Source organism: Cydia splendana, chromosome 13 (genome assembly GCF_910591565.1).
Source record: "Cydia splendana chromosome 13, ilCydSple1.2, whole genome shotgun sequence".
NCBI lineage: Eukaryota > Metazoa > Arthropoda > Insecta > Lepidoptera > Tortricidae > Cydia > Cydia splendana.
The window spans coordinates 15135247-15152645 of NC_085972.1; the positions used below are offsets into that span (position 1 = coordinate 15135247).

Below are 17399 nucleotides of genomic sequence, written 5' to 3' on the forward strand. Positions count from 1 at the left end.
CAATACTCGAGCGTGGCAGTTTAAGATATGAGAGATACCTTAGACCTAATAGAACAACCTTGTAAAGTATTTAGCTCTATATGTAGTGACGCGCGCCTAGGATAGACGATCAGATTAGTAAAAAAAAATGGATAGTCTGAAATACTCGAGCGCCTCAGATTAAGATATTGGGGGTTGATTTTAGTGTTTAAAGACTAAATTTAACTAATCTGACGATAAGTCCTTGACGCCGCCGAGTTATAGGGTCGCGAACTTGTAAAAAAAAAACGTTAATCCAGCATATCTCGAGCGCGATTTTTTTATTTTTTATTTTGAAGAATATAATCTAAAACTTACTAAAAATACAAAATCTGCCGGTTTCCGCATGACCGGAAGTGTGGAGGAGCCATTTCGTCTTCCTAAGAACGCGTTGCGGCATATAAGTCGCGAACGATACATTTTACAAAAAAAAAGTTTAAATAAACAAAAAAGGTAATTTTATTGTCATTCTTAAATTCCCCGTTTTATCAAGGAAAAAGAAAGGAAAAAAAAGAAACCAAAAAACTTTTTTCGGTCAGATTAAGAGAACCCACCAACATTTTTGTCAGATTAAAAAAATATGCTTTCAGGATACCGAGATAAACCTCCCCTATGAAAATCTGACGCGCTCGAGTATTTCAAAAAAACTTTTTTTATTTGCATTTTCAAAAATTCATCGTAACTTATCGTCACGCCGAAATCGTCAGTTTTTTTAAAGGAAGCTTCCTTGGGGCCTACTTAACACCCCTTCCGAAAATCTGACGCGCTCGAGTAAATTTTTTTTTTTTGCATTTTTGACTACTTTATATGCCTACCCCCACCACGCAAACCGGCAGATTAGTATACCGTTGTTATCAGAGGCACTCGGGGCATACGTAGTATGAATATCTGACGCGCTCGAGAATGCCCAAGTAACTGTTTTTTTTAACATTTTTGAAAAACCGTACACGCCAAACCCACCGCTAAAATGGTTTTTGCCATACGAGCTTTTCTTTTCGAAATTATTTTATCTTTCGATTTTGATAGGTCTCGACGGCGCCGTTGAATTACGCCATTTAGCTACCTCGCCTCCCTAACTATTAAGTGTCATTTTGTATGGGATTTTGAGTTTCCAGAACGTACCGCTTGGCGTGCTGTTCAATTCAAAATCCCCTACAAAAATAGACATAACGCAAACGCGAACACTCGTCACGCTATTGAATGAAATTTACATAAAAACAAAGAAAAAATTGGGCATGCAGATGAGCTTAAGTCCTGGGAAGTCCTAATTTGTGAAAATCCAATCCAGGAGAAGAGGGCAAACATCACAGATCAAATCTAACATGAGTAGAGCAGCAGACACAGCCAGTGTATAATAAAATAATAATTGTGTTTGTTCCAAAGAAATCTAGCCAGTATGTTTGGCATTGCAGATGATTATAATTAAACCTCACAGTGGCAACGGGATGAGTTATTTTGGTTACTCATATTCTTAGCTTTAACAAATTGTAGAGCTAGTTGAGATAAGTACCTATTTTAAATCATTTAGCCGATCATCTACATAAACCATGCTTTTATGCTATTAATAGTTTGTATATATAGTAATATTTAGCAACAATTTATTTTGTAGTTTTGGTCATAGTCTGATTATGTCACTATCATTTGCCATATTAAGGAAAAAGAAGCAGTACAAACCAGGAATAAGTCCTTTAAATTAAGCTGCTTGCTATATAAGGGCATTTTGCCATATTCTTCTAAAGTCTATAGTTAAAATTTATAACTTATTTTACAAGACACTTATATGTATACTTAGGACAGGACACCTCTCAATCTCATGTCACTCACCGGAGCCTGGAGAGAGTCATAATAACGGGCAAAATTGAAGGCATGAAACCTCAAGCCCTTCCCCTGCTAAATGGTGTGCTTAAATTACTGCACCGCAATTAAAACTGCACAAGGCCATGCAGTTGGCGAGGAACAGAAGCCTATGGAGGAACCTTGTCTTCATCTTATCTACAATAATAACTTTCATTTAACTGTTACAAGTTTTACAAAATTGTATCAATAAATATTAATTTATAATGCATTTCCAAATTCCAGAATGAATAAAAATATAACAATCTTTACTTGGTTTAGGACTAGACTGTTCTCACAATTCTTCAGTCTTATTGGTATTTATACTGTAAAAAGTGTAGCCTTTGAACACCATTCTATCATTCAATTAAGGGGCTACTCAAGGTTTTCATTGATTTTTGACAAGTTTTGAATTGTATCTCCTACTTTTGGACTACAGATAGATAGATAGCAGATAGCACTAATTATTGTAAAGCGAACGGCTATCGGTTCGTCAATCTTTTATCTCCAATCTTTGTCTACCGGATTTTGAAAGAAATGAATACTTATTTTCATATGATTCTTTTAAAAATTGTCAAAAAAAATTCATATCTCAATTGCTGTGAAAGATCTAACATAATACGAAATCCCCATATTTGGGCTTGTCTTTGACGTCTCTAAAAACATTTTAATTTTAAACTAATTAATACAAAAGTTATGGCCAGAAAACCAGTTTTTTGGCCTAAAATTGTTCAACTTTGATGCCAAATATCTAGAAAACAATGAACTTCAAAGTAGGTAAATATGGGATACTATATTGCATAAAAACCGTTGTTGTTAATATGATAAGCTACAAAAACATTAGAAAACTAAGTGATTCAGATCGAAGGTCATTGGGGCATGGGATCCCCTTAACCCCTGGAACGCCGAACCGACAAACGTACTTGTACCCGTCAGATGCCTAGTGCCAGATCCGTCCCATCCCCCTCAACTGCCGGAGGGTCTTCAATTTTTGTACCCGTCAACTGCCGCGATCAAAAAAAAGTGATATTGTGCAAATGATATAAAACTCTATTTGTAAGTGTTTAGATCTCAAAATTGTAAAAATATAATACAATAAATTTGGTGACTGATAAGGCACAAGGCAGTTGAGACACTTTGTACAGATCTGGGACTAGGCAGTTGACGGGTACAAAAATTGAAGACCCTCCGGCAGTTGACAGGACTGGTACGGATATGGCACTAGGCGTCCCAAGGGTTAAGTTAAACCTTTTCTTTCAGTGGAATGGAAGTATTACTTTAGTAATAATACCTAAATGTCGAGTAGGTATGTTTATACATAATTGGTTAGTTTAGCTAAAAGCATAAGTATAAGCTTAGCTTATGCCTTAGTTTTAAAAGTACACAGTAGTGATAATTTCACTAAAATATTAAATTTGATCTGCTTAGTATTACATTGAAATAACGTGTTGTTTGTAGTAAATTTCGTAAAACTAGTAAATTTTCACTTCTTAGTCACTCCAAAGAACAGACCCTTGATGAAAGTAACAACCCTCATGTTCTTTTGCGCCTACGTCTAACTTCAAGAGCAAACCAAAAAATAAAAAGCTTACCTTATTTGACGTAGGCTTCAAGGTAAACTCCAAACAGCTGAGAAAGTTTTTAACATTCAAAATTTTATCTTATCATACACCAATGATATGAATGACAAGTGACACGGAGAACTTCACGGTGGATTTTTCTTTCAACACACGGATGATGTTTCGCTATAAATGTTTACTTCATAAACGAATTGTAGAGAATTATAAATTGATTTCATATAAAGTATAGGATTTTAATCAAGATAAAACTCGGGAAATAAGTACAAATTTTTGATCCATTTAAGACAGGTGCCTTTTTTTACTCGATCATTCATAGACAATATAGATAAAAAGAGTAGAGTAGATTTTAAGGTGGTAACACACTATCGCACCGCACCGCGACCTTGGTGCATCGCACCCATAAGTGAGAGCGAGAAACAGATATCTCTTACTCGCTCTCACTTATGACTGCGACGCAACAGGGTCGCGATGCGGTGCGATAGTGTGTTACTGACTTTAACCCTGGCCGCATAGAGTCTGTGCGGAAAGAGAAGAGTCGTGGGATATGGATGGGGCCCAATACATACCACGGCTCTTCTCTTTCCGAACAGACTCTACGTTCGGAATTTCCATTCGGTTACCGTCATGAATCTAGTATATAACTGGATCAGGCATGAGGATTGAGGGGGGGGGGGGGGGGAATGAACCGAACGGGATAGTCTTATGTATCTTTCAGTAGGAGTATCAGCGAAAGCGCTATTATTGTTTGTCCTTGTCACAGTCTCACATTTTTTTTCCCCACCATAAATTTAGAATGGATTATGGTGGGCAACAAGTAAATTCGATCAATCATAGTGTCGCATTACGTAGGACTACTGCGTGACCGTAGGATTGGATCACAGATACTCTTCAGAAACTATACTCATCCTTTTCTTTTGGGTGCTAGTATGTACTAGTGTAAGATAAAGATAGTATGATTCTCTCTGTCTATGTTTGAAATGAGACAGTCCTTTGACAAACTATACAACAGTAGAATAATCATCTTAAACCATAGAGGTACAATAGTATAGAGATGAAACGGGGGAGGGGCCAAACGACCGAACGAGATGCACTTATGGAACTTTCAGTAGGAGTAGCAGAGAAAGCGGTATTATTGCGCTTGTCCTTGTCACAGTCTCACTTTTTGTTTGTTCCCCACCTTTTTATTAGTATGGATTATGGTGGGCAACAAATGAATTCGACCAATCACAGTGTCGCATTTTCGTATGTTTTGTCACTTTTGTCCCTCACGGAGGCACGCTTATACCACTTCTATACGATCCTACCATCTATGTGTTAAACATATTATTATTATTATTTTTTGTCAAATTTGTCAAACACATTTGAAATAAGAATCTGTCTACGTAATATTAGTGAAATTTGATTGAATCCTGCTATTTTAGAGAGTATTAAAATGACCCATTAAATTTCAAAATATGTCTATCGAGCGTCCTTGTGCCTGTAGCTCTCCCACGATATGCTTAGCGCAAAAATCAAAACAAATAGCGACGGTAAGTGTTAAGGTTCCTGTTACAGATAACTTGTACATTATTAGACTAGAATTTTTTATTTTGGCCATTTATTCAAGTGCACGAATTCATGATTCAAAAGAGTCTTGTGTGCATATACTACTCGTTGCGAACGCCAGCGCGTATTGATATTGAATGATAGTTAAGCCCCCCATTCACACTCCTACCGTGTAGGCCGCCTCGTAGTCCGCCTCGTTGGGTAGGATTGTGTATGGGGGTTGCGGACTACGAGCCGTCCTACAAACGGCTAAACGGTAGGACGGCTCGTAGTCCGCAACCCCCATACACAATCCTACCCAACGAGGCGGCCTACGAGGCGGCCTACACGGTAGGAGTGTGAATGGGGGGCTTTAGTCGATGTCACCTTGAGAAGTAATTTTACGATAGATTTGTCACTCCTTCTTATAAGTAGAGTATACAATTGGAAAGAAGTAATGCTTTTCTAGTCCCTAAGCCAGGATTTTGAGGCCCTGCAACATTAATTTCAAAAAATTGCGCTTAAAGGCCCCAGTACACAATGGGCCATCGCCGGCCACTCCAAGGGACGCAGCCATGCGGTAGAATGAGATAGCAATATCACTTGCTCCCTCTAACGCATAAATGCGTCCCTTGGAGTGGCCGGCGATGGCCCATTGTGTACTGGGGCCTTTAGGTTCAAATATTTTCTTTATCTGTCGCGGTTATACCATGGTTATAGCCGTAACAGACTACCGCACCGCGACCTTGGTGCGGTGCGGTGCCGGTGCCCGAATCGTTGCCGTACGTGCGTTAAGGATGCAGCTATAAGTTAGAGCGAGAGGTCACGCTGCGGTGTAGTAGTCTGTTACGGCTTGTATACAATAAAATTTATTCATTCATCAATATACATTCACTCAATTATCTATCTTGTCTATGACGCGAACCCAAAAGTAGAGTAGCAACACGAGGGTTTTGTCTGGGGAAAAATAGTAAAATATATATAATTCCCGTCCTAAAGTCCGTGTACAGCTTCCACTGGATCATTTCAATCGATTATTTCATTCTGAAATAAATCCATAACATGCTTATGGAATTGACCGATGAACTGGAGCAGAGTGATAGCGGTATGGAGTCTTTGACAGCAAGTAAAGATGATACCCCTGAGCGTAAGCCTGAAGATAATTTCAGCCTGCCCGTGGTATGTGGTGACGAAAAAACGTAATTTCTAATCGGGAAATTAGCGTGTGCAAACTTTTTAATGTTCGTTTACTTTCTCGTTGCAGCTAGGATCTTCGCCAGAGTTAGGAGGGGCATTGAAGGAATATGATGATGTGAGTATAATTATATTTATTTGGTCTATCGCAACATATTTATATTACTGTAAAAAAATCCTTATGGTAATTCATCATGTTGTCATGTTTCCAGTATTTTCGTTATCTGAATAGCATTTTTTCATAAGGTTATGTTGATTGATTAACTTAACATTGTGTAATTTAAATAAAAATTCTAATTGTTTTTTTCTAGGAACCAGATGAGACCCTATCTGAAAGACTATGGGGACTGACTGAAATGTTTCCACAATATGTCAGAAATGGAACATACACCTTAACTACCAAGACATTGTAAGTAATTCATAAGATTTGAACTACCCAATTCATAATATGAATAACTTTAGAGTTCTGTAATCAATCAGAAATATAATATAGTTTCGCCATGTCTGTCTGTCTGTCTGTCCCTGGCTAAGCTCAGCGTTTTATTAATTGTTAATTGTCCACTTGTTGCATTGGAAGAAGTTTTACTTCTGAATATCATTTTATCTTTCTTAGTCAATGAAACTAATTTGCCATAGAGACATAACAGGAGTTGAGCAACAAATACTATAAATTACCATGAGACTAAACTATAAATCCCTACACGGTGGGAAGAAGTTGATAAATGGCGAGAAAAAATTGAAGAAATTTCAACTTTATGTAATTTTATTTTAAGTTCAAATTTCTTCAATAAAATATCTCGAGTTATCAATGTGTACAGAAATATGCCTGCACTCTTATTGAATTTCATATGAAGTACGAGCATGGGGTAGTTGATTCCTACTTATGTGTAAACCTCTATGAACCTGCCTGTACTATCTTATGCAAATAAAATGAATTATAAATTACATATAGGTATCCTATATTATCATAAATATGTTGTGGCATAATATGTCACTCAGTGGTAAATAATATTGTTAATTAATTTTCTTTTAAGTCATCTTCTCATTTCATAATTTGTTAAAGCAAATGTTAATGTATTGTAAATCTTTATTGCCCAGGTCCGGAGCTAAAGCATTCTATGGTTTGTCCCGTTCACTGGTGTGGATTGTTGCCAGCTCATCTGTAATACTGTTTGCACCTGTCATTTTTGAAGTGGAGAGAGCTCAAGTAGAGGAGATGCAAAAGTCTCAACAGAAACAAGTGAGTCTTGCATAAAATATAGTCCTAGATTTAGAAGACATAGGATCATTCCCTAGTCACCATGCCACCACTTAACAATACAATACCACAATATATTAATACTATTTGCCGTCTTCTGTCTTAAGGTCAGAGATCAAGTATCATTTTAATTGTTTCTCTCTTTAAAAATGTAATCTGTTTTATTTGTTTTACAGGTGTTACTGGGAACCAATACTGCCTTATCAGGGCCTATGCCAAATATGCCACCGATGCCGCGATAAACTATACTTGTAATCAAGCTAAACAATATTCAGTCATATTATATTGTTCTATCCATAATGTCAAAATGTCACCCTGAATGCTTTAATGTTAGGTTGTTAGTTATAAATAGAGTAAATAGGAATCCTTTATGTAAATTTCAAAAATTTCTTTTGATTTGACTTAAAAGTATATAAATATTGTATTTATTTTTCAATTTTTCAGTCATTGTCACAATTCGAAACGAATTATGCATTTACCCATATAAAGTGAATCAAAATGCAGTTATTGCACTAGTATAGTAATGTTCTACACAGAGGTTTTTGGTTTGATGGAATACCCTATTTCCTATAAAATCTAATATATTTAGGTACATCGATGTAGTTATATGATTTTTTCAGTCATTTGTAGATAATGTTTTGTTAACAATACTTATAGTAATAAAATATTGTTCAAGGAAATATATATTTCTTCCCTTAATTTAATTAGCTGACCTTGCTTAAGGGCTCATACGGACGAGCGCTTTTACAACGCGCGTTAACCCATTCATGGCCACGAACCGCTGAGCGTACACAATACGCCGGGCCACCATACAAACCGTTTTTAGCTAAAACGTATGACTCAGCTTATGGGTCTCGAGCCTGGCGCGCACGGTAAATAAATCGCCGCTTATGAAGCCGGCCAGTTGAACAGCATTATGCAACATTTTTACTAAACCATGTTTTATTTGTAAAGGAAAGACTTGGATATTAATTGGAGTTCTTTATTTTTAGGAAGCCATCTTCGATTACATTCTATTCCAAATTCTAAAACCTATTCTAAACATAGACAATATATAAAAACTATAACACCATAGACAATATGGCCAGTATGAATCATGCCCCTTTTTTAATAAAAAATAAAACATCTCGTTGACGTGACAGGTGACATCTGACATGACTGGTCATACTGTAACATAAATTTACAAGTTGTTTTTAATCGAAACAATCTTTATAATTAAATACATCTGTGAATAAATGTTAAAACAAGTTAAGTTAAATATGACATCAGTGAAAAAGTGATAAGTGTAAATTGTACCATTGATATTGGACGACAAAGCAATGTTATAAGATGTACGGATTATTCGCTGGGTGCGAAGTAGGAGGTGGGGGAACCAAGAATCGATCGCAGCGCGCACCGTGGCCAAAAAAGGAACTTTCGGCAGACCGACTGTCACTTTTTACTAGCGAAATTTACGTATCCGTGCATTTGTGGTGAATTTTAAGTAAAAATAAATAAACATGCGTCACGAAACCTGCTGCGTAGTTAACTGCAAGAACAACGGCAAAAACAGTGATCACAAATTCTATAAATTTCCACAAGCAAGTTGGAAACGAGAACAACGAATGAAATGGATAATCGCTGTCAAGAGGAAAAAGTAAGTAAGCTAACCTATAAAGCAACATTTTTAATATTATACATATTTTGTATGTTGTAGAAAGTAGCACGTTACAATGGTTAAGTTACTATAATTTATTTGTTGTTTTATTTCAGTGCCGATGGATCGCCATGGTACCCAAAGCCACATGACAGGATTTGCAGTGCGCACTTCATTGGAGGCGAAAAAGCTGATGAACAGAACAGTCCTAGTTACGTCCCAAGAATATTTCCTGCTACATACACCTCTGCAACGGTTAATGCAAATTTAGCCATGTCAAGATACCAACGATATATGGAACGCAGTAACAAGAAAGAAAGAAATACAGCAAATGTACCCAATATTGATTCAAGTACATTTGAAATAATAGAAAATACTCCTAGCACAAAAATTGATAAAGAATGCCAAATTGAAATATTTTCGAGTGTTGAAAATGAAGGAAAAACATTCATTTGTAATAGGTATATATATAGTGACAAAGAAATATGTGACTGTGAAGTTCAAACTGAAATATCAAGTAATTCGAAGATTATTAAGTATGACAAGAAGACGAAACACCAAGGATGTAATACTATTGAAAAGATTTACGCTCATCAAGCAACCATAACAGAGAATAAATATTTTACTGGGTTTCGATCAATTGGCGAAGATGAGGAACTCATTGATCTTGCCGGTGTTACTCTTGATAATTTTCGTTTTTTATTAAAACGAACAGTGGACAAACACAAATATATGGTTGCCAAAGAAGATAGACTTCTCATTTTTTTGATGAAAATGAAACTAGGTGTGACATTTTCAGCTCTGAGTGTCTTGTTTGGTGTACATCGAACAACAGTATCAAGAATATTTTATTTGTATCTTGAAGAATTAGCATCGGCAACATCTAATTTGATTTTTTGGCCCAGTAAAAGTGTTGTACAAAGAACAATGCCCGACTGCTTTCATCCAAATTACTCTAACACTCGAGTGATTATTGATTGCACAGAGTTTCAAATAGAAGTGCCATCTACAGTTGATAATCGTGTGTGGTGCTATTCACATTACAAAAAGGGTTTTACTGCAAAGGTGCTCATAGGTATTACACCAGGAGGCTTTATTTCATTTAAATCTAAAGTGGCCGGTGGGAGGAAAAGCGATTCGCAAATAACAGTTGAATCAGGATTGGTTGATCTTTTAGAAAATGGAGACATTGTTTTGGCTGACAAAGGATTTCCACAAATCAAAAAAATTTTAGATGAAAGTGGAAAAGAAATAGGACTTGTTATGCCACCTTTTCTAAAGAATAATATGAATTTTTCAAGAGATGAGACAGATGCTACTTACAGTATAGCTCGGGTCAGGATTCATGTAGAGAGGATAATGCAACGGCTGAGACTCTATCAAATATTAAATAAAATTCCTCAAAACTTGTTTTGCCATATTGATGATATTTTGCATATTTGCTGTGTATTAGTAAATTTGCAGTCCTCAATATTTTCTAACAAATAAACCCATGTATGTTTTTGGGATTGTTTTCTACATTTTCATAATGATGAAGGATAGAATTTAAATAAAAAATTTCATACCATAGTTTACTTTTATTTAATAACACAACAATAGCATAAACAGTAAATAAAATGTTTTATTATAAATATTGTGAACAATTAACATTACCTACCCTTATTAATTATATGTAACAAACACTAATAAATTATGAATGTTTAACCACATTAATCACCTAAAGCCCACTAGCACCATTCCACTAACCTGGGGTTAACCGGTTAAACCTGGAATTATCTTGATTACCAGGACAATTTGACACTGGGTTAACGGTTTAACCGCTTAACCCCGGGTTATTGAGATGGTGCAAGTGGGCCTAAAGACCCGCTTTCACCATCCCACTGACCCGGGGTTAAGCCGCTAACCCAGTGTCAAATTGTACTGGTAACCATGGTAACTCCAGGTTTAAGCGGTTAACCCCGGGTTAGTGGGATGGTAAAAGTGGCCCTACGTTTATAATTTTTCATAGATTAATTATGTTCTTACCAGTAAAACTACGCTTTGGCAGAATTTGGTTATTATTATTTTTATCGTTTAGTTCCTCATTACCAATCGACACATACAAACGTGGTAAATAATGATTAAAATAAAATTCTTCACTTTTCAAAATGGCATCTTTTATAAAATGTTCATCTCTATCTACTCTTACTGTGCAACTACCGTTTTCGACTGGAGAATAAACAAAAAGATCGCATATTGTCATACCAGTGAGATACATCTGTGTTTGTATTTGGGTGTAATATGAGTGTTTTTTCTTTAATTCTATGTTACCATTAACAAACTCCAGATATTGCACATTACAAAGTTTACTGACAAAATCTACAATAGCCTTTTTTTGGCAAGATATTGGACATTTAAATTCTACCAGCTTTGTAATACATCCATGGTGTATGACAACCCCGTCTATGCTTGTGCATAGCCAAGGCTGAATTTTACTCACAATTACTCCTACGGTTATCACACGACAGTTGTAAACCTTTTGGTATTGTTCTAGCGCATGACTTTCATTACGTTTACCATAATTAGTAGCCTCACAATCAATTAATTTCGGGAACAGCATATTTTGCACTAAACTATCAATTGATTTTGTTTTTCGCACTTTTATATGATGTACATTGATACTGGACGAGATTCTTAATCTCCTGGCAGTATACCACTCTTTGCACTTTGACTGTTCGATAGTTTTACAACATAAATCAATAATTTTCTCATCTTCCATCACAATATTTGCTTCATAAAACTCTTTTAGATTTTGGTTAATTTCTATCTTATCACTTTTATAAACTACAAACTCTTCTTTAAAAATACAAAAGTTATTGAAACATTCAATGCAATCTTCTGTTTGAAAATTAATCTCAATCTGGTCCGCCTATTCCACCTATCCCTACCGCGATATCCCCCCCAGTGGGGATATGTGGAATATTTTTCCATCTATTTCTACTGGTAGTGATACATGGAATCAAGTCGTCCATCTATCCCCCCTATTTTTGAATGGTAGGGCCAGATGGAATTTATTACGCTTTTCCCAACTACTTTCCCCCCTGGTAGAAATAGGTGGATTTTTTTCCACGTGTACCTGTTGATTTCCCCCCTGGTGGGGATAAGTAACTTTTTTTCCACTTTAACCTCTTTTTTCCTCCCCAGGTGGGGACAGGTGGATTTTATGTTACCTATCCCTACTGCCTTTTTGTTTGGTAGGGATATATGGAATCTCTTCCACTCGTCCCTGCTACCTTGCTGTTTGGTAGGGATATATGGAATTTTTTCCACTCGTCCCTGCCACCTTGCTGTTTGGTAGGGATATATGGAATTTCTTCCACTCGTCCCTGCTACCTTGCTGTTTGGTAGGGCTATATGGAATTTCTTCCATTCGTCCCTGCTACCTTGCTGTTTAGTAGGGATATATGGAAATTCTTCCAGTCATCCCGTCCCTGCTACCTAGTAGGGATATATATGGAATTTCATCCACTCGCCCTGCTACCTAGCTGTTTAAGGCCTGCGCAAACCGGCGGACCGCAGCGCAGATCACCCAGGAGGATTAACGTGCTCCTCGATGCCGCGGAGTAACAATCCTCCGTGATGCTCCGAGATGCTCCATGTCTCAGAGCATTCAAATTTATACCTGAATGAAATTGAAATAGGGAAGAATACACATTGATAAATTTAAAGTGATCTGCGCTGCGCTCCGCCGGTTTGCACAGGCGTTTAGTAGATATATAATATGGACTTATTCCACCCGCCCCTGCACCTTTTCATATATATGTTCAGATAGCCTCGTCACAATTTTTTTGGCCAGTCTTTCCAATGTAATTAGGTAAAGATGATTGGAGAAAACTTCCATGTATCCCTATCAAAATACAATCAGGTAAAGATGATTGGAAAAGTTTCCATGTATTTCACCCAAAATACAATCAGGTTAAGATGATTGGAAAAGTTTCCATGTATCCCTACCAAAATACAATCAGGTTAAGATGATTGGAAAAGTTTCCATGTATCCCTACCAAATAGCGAGGTTGTAGGGATAAGTGAAAAAAAATCCACCTATCCCCACCGGGGGGGAAACCAATGGGTATACATAGAAATAATACCACCTGTCCCCCCCAGGGGGGGAAACAGTAGGGACGGGAGGATAAAAATCCATTTATCCCTACCAGGGGGAAAATGGTAGGGATATGCGGAAAAAAATCCATTTGGCATCAATTAGTAGGGATAGATGGAAAAGTATCCCTACTAGTAGAAATAGATGGAAAAATATTCCACATATCCCCACTGGGGGGGATATCGCGGTAGGGATAGGTGGAATAGGCGATCTGGTCAACTAAATTTTTAACAACTTCGGTAATGCATTCATCATTTTCTTCTTTATTAAAACACAAAGCATGAGCTTCCATTATTAGCTTTAATGATGACTTTCCCTTCAATTCAGAAACATCTAATGGCAAAGGATCACACCTAATTTTCTTTGCCGGTGGATACATTTCATCAAAGTATTTCCCTTTTGAGTACTTTTCTTTGGCGAACTGTCTGGCACTAGGTCTACCCCATTGCTGCTCTTCACTAGTTTTCGAGAAGCTTTCTTCATGGTTGATGTAATATATCAGAGCCGCAATATGCTTACATCTGCCACTCTGATTGTACACACAATCACACTTTCCGCTCGTAACATATCGACTAGAATCAATCTGTAAAAAATAAATGATTTCTTTACTTTCTATTACATTATTACATTAAAATGCATCATAGTATGTATGTAACTACGTCAAAGATTGCAAAAACAGAAAAAAAAAGCTTACATTCAAGGATGTTGTGTATGGCGTCGATGTCACAGAAGTTTGACGAATTACACGAGCTCCGATGGTGTGGTTCATTTGATCTTCACATTTGACTTCTTTTACATCTTGCACATGTTGAGCCAAGACTAATTGTTTTCCTTTTATTGTTGTTTGTGGTTGGAAAGCGATGTCGTGAGTGATTGCTCGAAATCCAGTTTTTATAATTAATTTGGCCATGTTTAACTGAAAATACACAAAAAGTATGCATTATTAACGACATTACAATCATTAATGATCGTCTGCAATATATATGATATGCGTTATTCGATTAAATTTGTTTATTTCTTCACTTACTTCTCGTGAAGTCCGCCATGAGAAAGTCCGTGTGTGCTACCTGAAATTTATTGATTGTGCCATTTTAGACGGGAAATAAAAAAGGTCAACGTTATTATCGACACTATAGATGTCAATGATCGAATAGAATATATGTAAATTACGATATTTCATTGAAATTATTTGATTGTTTACTTACTCTTTGTAATGACATCCAGCCATTTGACATTTCAAAGTCCGCCGTAATCGTAACCGCTAGTTGGCGCTGTCATCGCGCACCCAGCGAATAGAGTAACCCTGTATGGTTGTAATTCCTATTAAAGTTATAAATCTAATCGTTTTGGTTTAATTACTTGCCTTCCTGTTCTAGTAGTATAGTTACCAGTAGGCACTCTACGTATAACAGTGTCAGTTATAGGAATATTAGGAATATTGGGACTATTGGCACAATTAGGAATATTGGGACTGTTAGGTGCACAATTAGGTGGTGAAGATTGAAATGAATGTTGATTTTTGGAACTATTGGCGTTTGGTGTTGAACATAAAAACGAATGTTGATTTTGATCGGAATTAAAAGCATAAGAATCATGGTTATTATTTTCAAGATCTTTAGTATTATTGTGACTTATACACTCACTGTCAGAATCAAAAGGATAAGAATCATAGTTATCATCATTATTTTCAAAATCTCTAGTATTAGTGCGAGTTACACTTTGACTGTTCTGTGGACAATAAATATGTTGCTGATTGCGTCTATATAAAACATTATCACTATCTTTTATGACATATGAACGAGGATGATCAGCCTTAGATACTATTCTACCTTTATGCCATTTATTATCAGAAGGTTTTTTCTTGAAATAGACAAAATCATTATCATTCAAAGCAACAGACATCCTAGCATGTTGATTGTAGTAAGATCTCGTTTTATCTAAATTTACCTTCTTATGTTCCAAATGTTCTTTAAAGTTTACTATTTTAGGCTTTAAAATGGTGGCTTTAGCCGGTAGCTTTGTTCTTAATTGCCGCGACATTAGTAATTGAGCAGGAGAACTAAGATTTCCTCTCGGGGAATTCCTATACTGTAGTAAACCAATATAGGGATCTGTTCCTGATTCATCACATTTTCTGAATATATTTTTGACAATCCTAACACTAACTTCAGCGAGACCATTAGATCTTGGCAAGTATGGACTTGAGGTAATATGTTCAAATTCCCAATTGATTGAAAAAGCTTTGAAAGCTTGAGAGTTGAATGGTGGACCATTATCGGTAAGAAGTTGTAATGGAACACCATGGCGAGCAAAGATAGACTTTAAGTTAGTAATAACAATGTTACTATCACTGCCTTTCTGTAAATGAGCGACTTCAATGTAATTGGAGTAAAAATCCACAACAAGTAAGTACTTTTTGGACTTATAGTCAAACAAATCTGCAGCTACCTTTTCCCAAGGATATATAGGTTGTTCATGCGACATCATTGGATCTTTAGGCTTATTATTCATGAACATAAGGCAATGTTCACATTGTTTTATCTTGGACTCTATATCACTATTGATGTTAGGCCAGTAGACTGTACCTCTAGCCTGAACTTTGGTTTTCTCAATACCTAAATGACCTTCATGTAAAATAGAGAGCATGTCAGATCTCAAAGACATGGGAATGACAACACTTTGACCTTTAAAAACTAAGTTATTAATGACATGAATCTCATCTCTGATGTTCCAATATGGGGAATTTTGTTACCTGTGTAAGAATAAAGTTTATGATTAGCACTAATAATAGGTACATTTTTATCCAAGTCTTCTAGTACAAATCTGGAAATAACATTGATTTCAGCACCTGTGTCAATCTTACATGGCACAGTTTTGTTGTTTACTTTTAAGTTCATTGTCCATTTACTTTTATAGGAAGGGTTATCAATGCTTGCTATGATATAAATATCATTATCCCTGCGGATGCTTACCATGTTGACATTCTTGTTGAAGAAACAGCATTTTTCGTAGTGGTTACTTCGCTTGCAAATTCTGCAAGTGACTCCTTTGGCTGGACACCTAAAACGATGTATTTGCCCACAGCGTGTGCATGTGCTCGTACGCGAGTTGCTGGGACTTCTGTTTTCACGACGGTAGTTGTTGCTGGGACTTCTGTTATCACGACGGTAGTTGTTGCCGTTTGACGTTGACGTTCTTCGAGACTGTGACATGCTTCTTCCAGTTGAGCTATTACGACGATGCTGCTGACGGTATGATTTTGAAACTGCATCAACTGTTTGATTTTCATTACTGTTTATCTTAGATGATCGTTCCTGTGATAATTTCATACTCTTTGCAATTTTGAGGCATTTTTCGATTGTTAAGTTGTCTTCTTGTAGCAGTCTTTGTTTTACTTTTTTATCCGATATCCCAATTACAAATTTGTCTTTTATGAGACTATCTTTTAATCTGTCAAATTCACAATAGTTACTCAAGTTGGTTATTACCGTGACATACTCTTCGAAATCCTCGTCGGAATTTTGCTGTCGTGAGAAGAAGTTATACCTTTCCACGGTTAGGTTTTTAAGAGGATTGAATTTGGCGTCGAATTTTTCTATCACTTCTTTTAGAGTGGCTGTTTTTCTATCTATGGAGAAAGAATTAAATATAGTGAGTCCTTCATCTCCAAGTAGGTTGAGTAATATGGCTACTTTTCTATTTTCTGGGAAGTCGTCGAGCTTGTTTGCTTCCGTGTAAATTTCAAATTTTTGTTTCCATATTCTCCATCTTTCCGGGACTTGACTGTCGATTTTCAAAGGTTTTATTGATCCAATTATTGAAATATCTTTGGCATGGCGTTCATCTTCTTCATTATCCCACTTCTGACACCATGTTTTATTTGTAAAGGAAAGACTTGAATATTAATTGGAGTTCTTTATTATATCACTATTGATGTTAGGCCAGTAGACTGTACCTCTAGCCTGACCTTTGGTTTTCTCAATACCTAAATGACCTTCATGTAAAATAGAGAGCATTTCAGATCTCAAAGACATGGGAATGACAACACTTTGACCTTTAAAAACTAAGTTATTAATGACATGAATCTCATCTCTGATGTTCCAATATGGGGAGACAATAGGATCAATTTCCTTTTTAGAATTAGGCCATCCATTTTTGAAATAAAGTTTCAGTTTTTGTAAAGATTCATCTTTATTAGTGTGTTCAAGGATTTTATTC

At 36.3% G+C, this 17399-nt stretch overlaps 4 protein-coding genes across 6 annotated transcripts in view; 1 reads left to right on the forward strand and 3 right to left on the reverse strand.

Annotated features, from left to right (window-relative positions):
* The window catches only part of LOC134796210 (inositol hexakisphosphate kinase 3), a 73898-nt gene extending 70303 nt beyond the window's left edge, over window positions 1-3595 (reverse strand). For both annotated transcript variants that reach the window (XM_063768243.1, XM_063768242.1), the window contains exon 1: window positions 3444-3595. The gene's annotated coding sequence lies outside the window, so the exon portion shown is untranslated. The remainder of the gene's footprint in view (window positions 1-3443) is intronic.
* A 1239-nt stretch (window positions 3596-4834) lies between these two features.
* LOC134796160 (mitochondrial import receptor subunit TOM22 homolog) lies at window positions 4835-8087 on the forward strand. Of its 2 annotated transcripts, none has more exons than XM_063768133.1 (5): window positions 4835-4960; window positions 6220-6267; window positions 6461-6558; window positions 7248-7389; window positions 7584-8087. In XM_063768133.1, the coding sequence occupies exons 1-5, from the start codon at window positions 4886-4888 to the stop codon at window positions 7647-7649; spliced, it is 429 nt and encodes a 142-aa protein (XP_063624203.1). In that variant the 5' UTR covers window positions 4835-4885; the 3' UTR covers window positions 7650-8087. The 2 variants fall into 2 exon arrangements, with proteins under 2 accessions (XP_063624203.1, XP_063624202.1); XM_063768132.1 differs by lacking the exon at window positions 4835-4960 and adding an exon at window positions 5870-6134.
* Window positions 8088-10823: 2736 nt separating this feature from the next.
* On the reverse strand, window positions 10824-12680 carry LOC134796508 (uncharacterized). The gene is made up of 2 exons (XM_063768696.1): window positions 12626-12680; window positions 10824-11920 (listed from the first exon to the last, which is right to left on the reverse strand). Exons 1-2 carry the CDS (start codon window positions 12678-12680, stop codon window positions 11046-11048), a joined length of 930 nt encoding a protein of 309 aa, XP_063624766.1. The 3' UTR covers window positions 10824-11045.
* Window positions 12681-13278: 598 nt separating this feature from the next.
* On the reverse strand, window positions 13279-14463 carry LOC134796509 (uncharacterized). The gene is made up of 3 exons (XM_063768697.1): window positions 14209-14463; window positions 13876-14097; window positions 13279-13764 (listed from the first exon to the last, which is right to left on the reverse strand). Exons 2-3 carry the CDS (start codon window positions 14089-14091, stop codon window positions 13279-13281), a joined length of 702 nt encoding a protein of 233 aa, XP_063624767.1. The 5' UTR covers window positions 14092-14097; window positions 14209-14463.
* Window positions 14464-17399: the final 2936 nt, after the last annotated feature.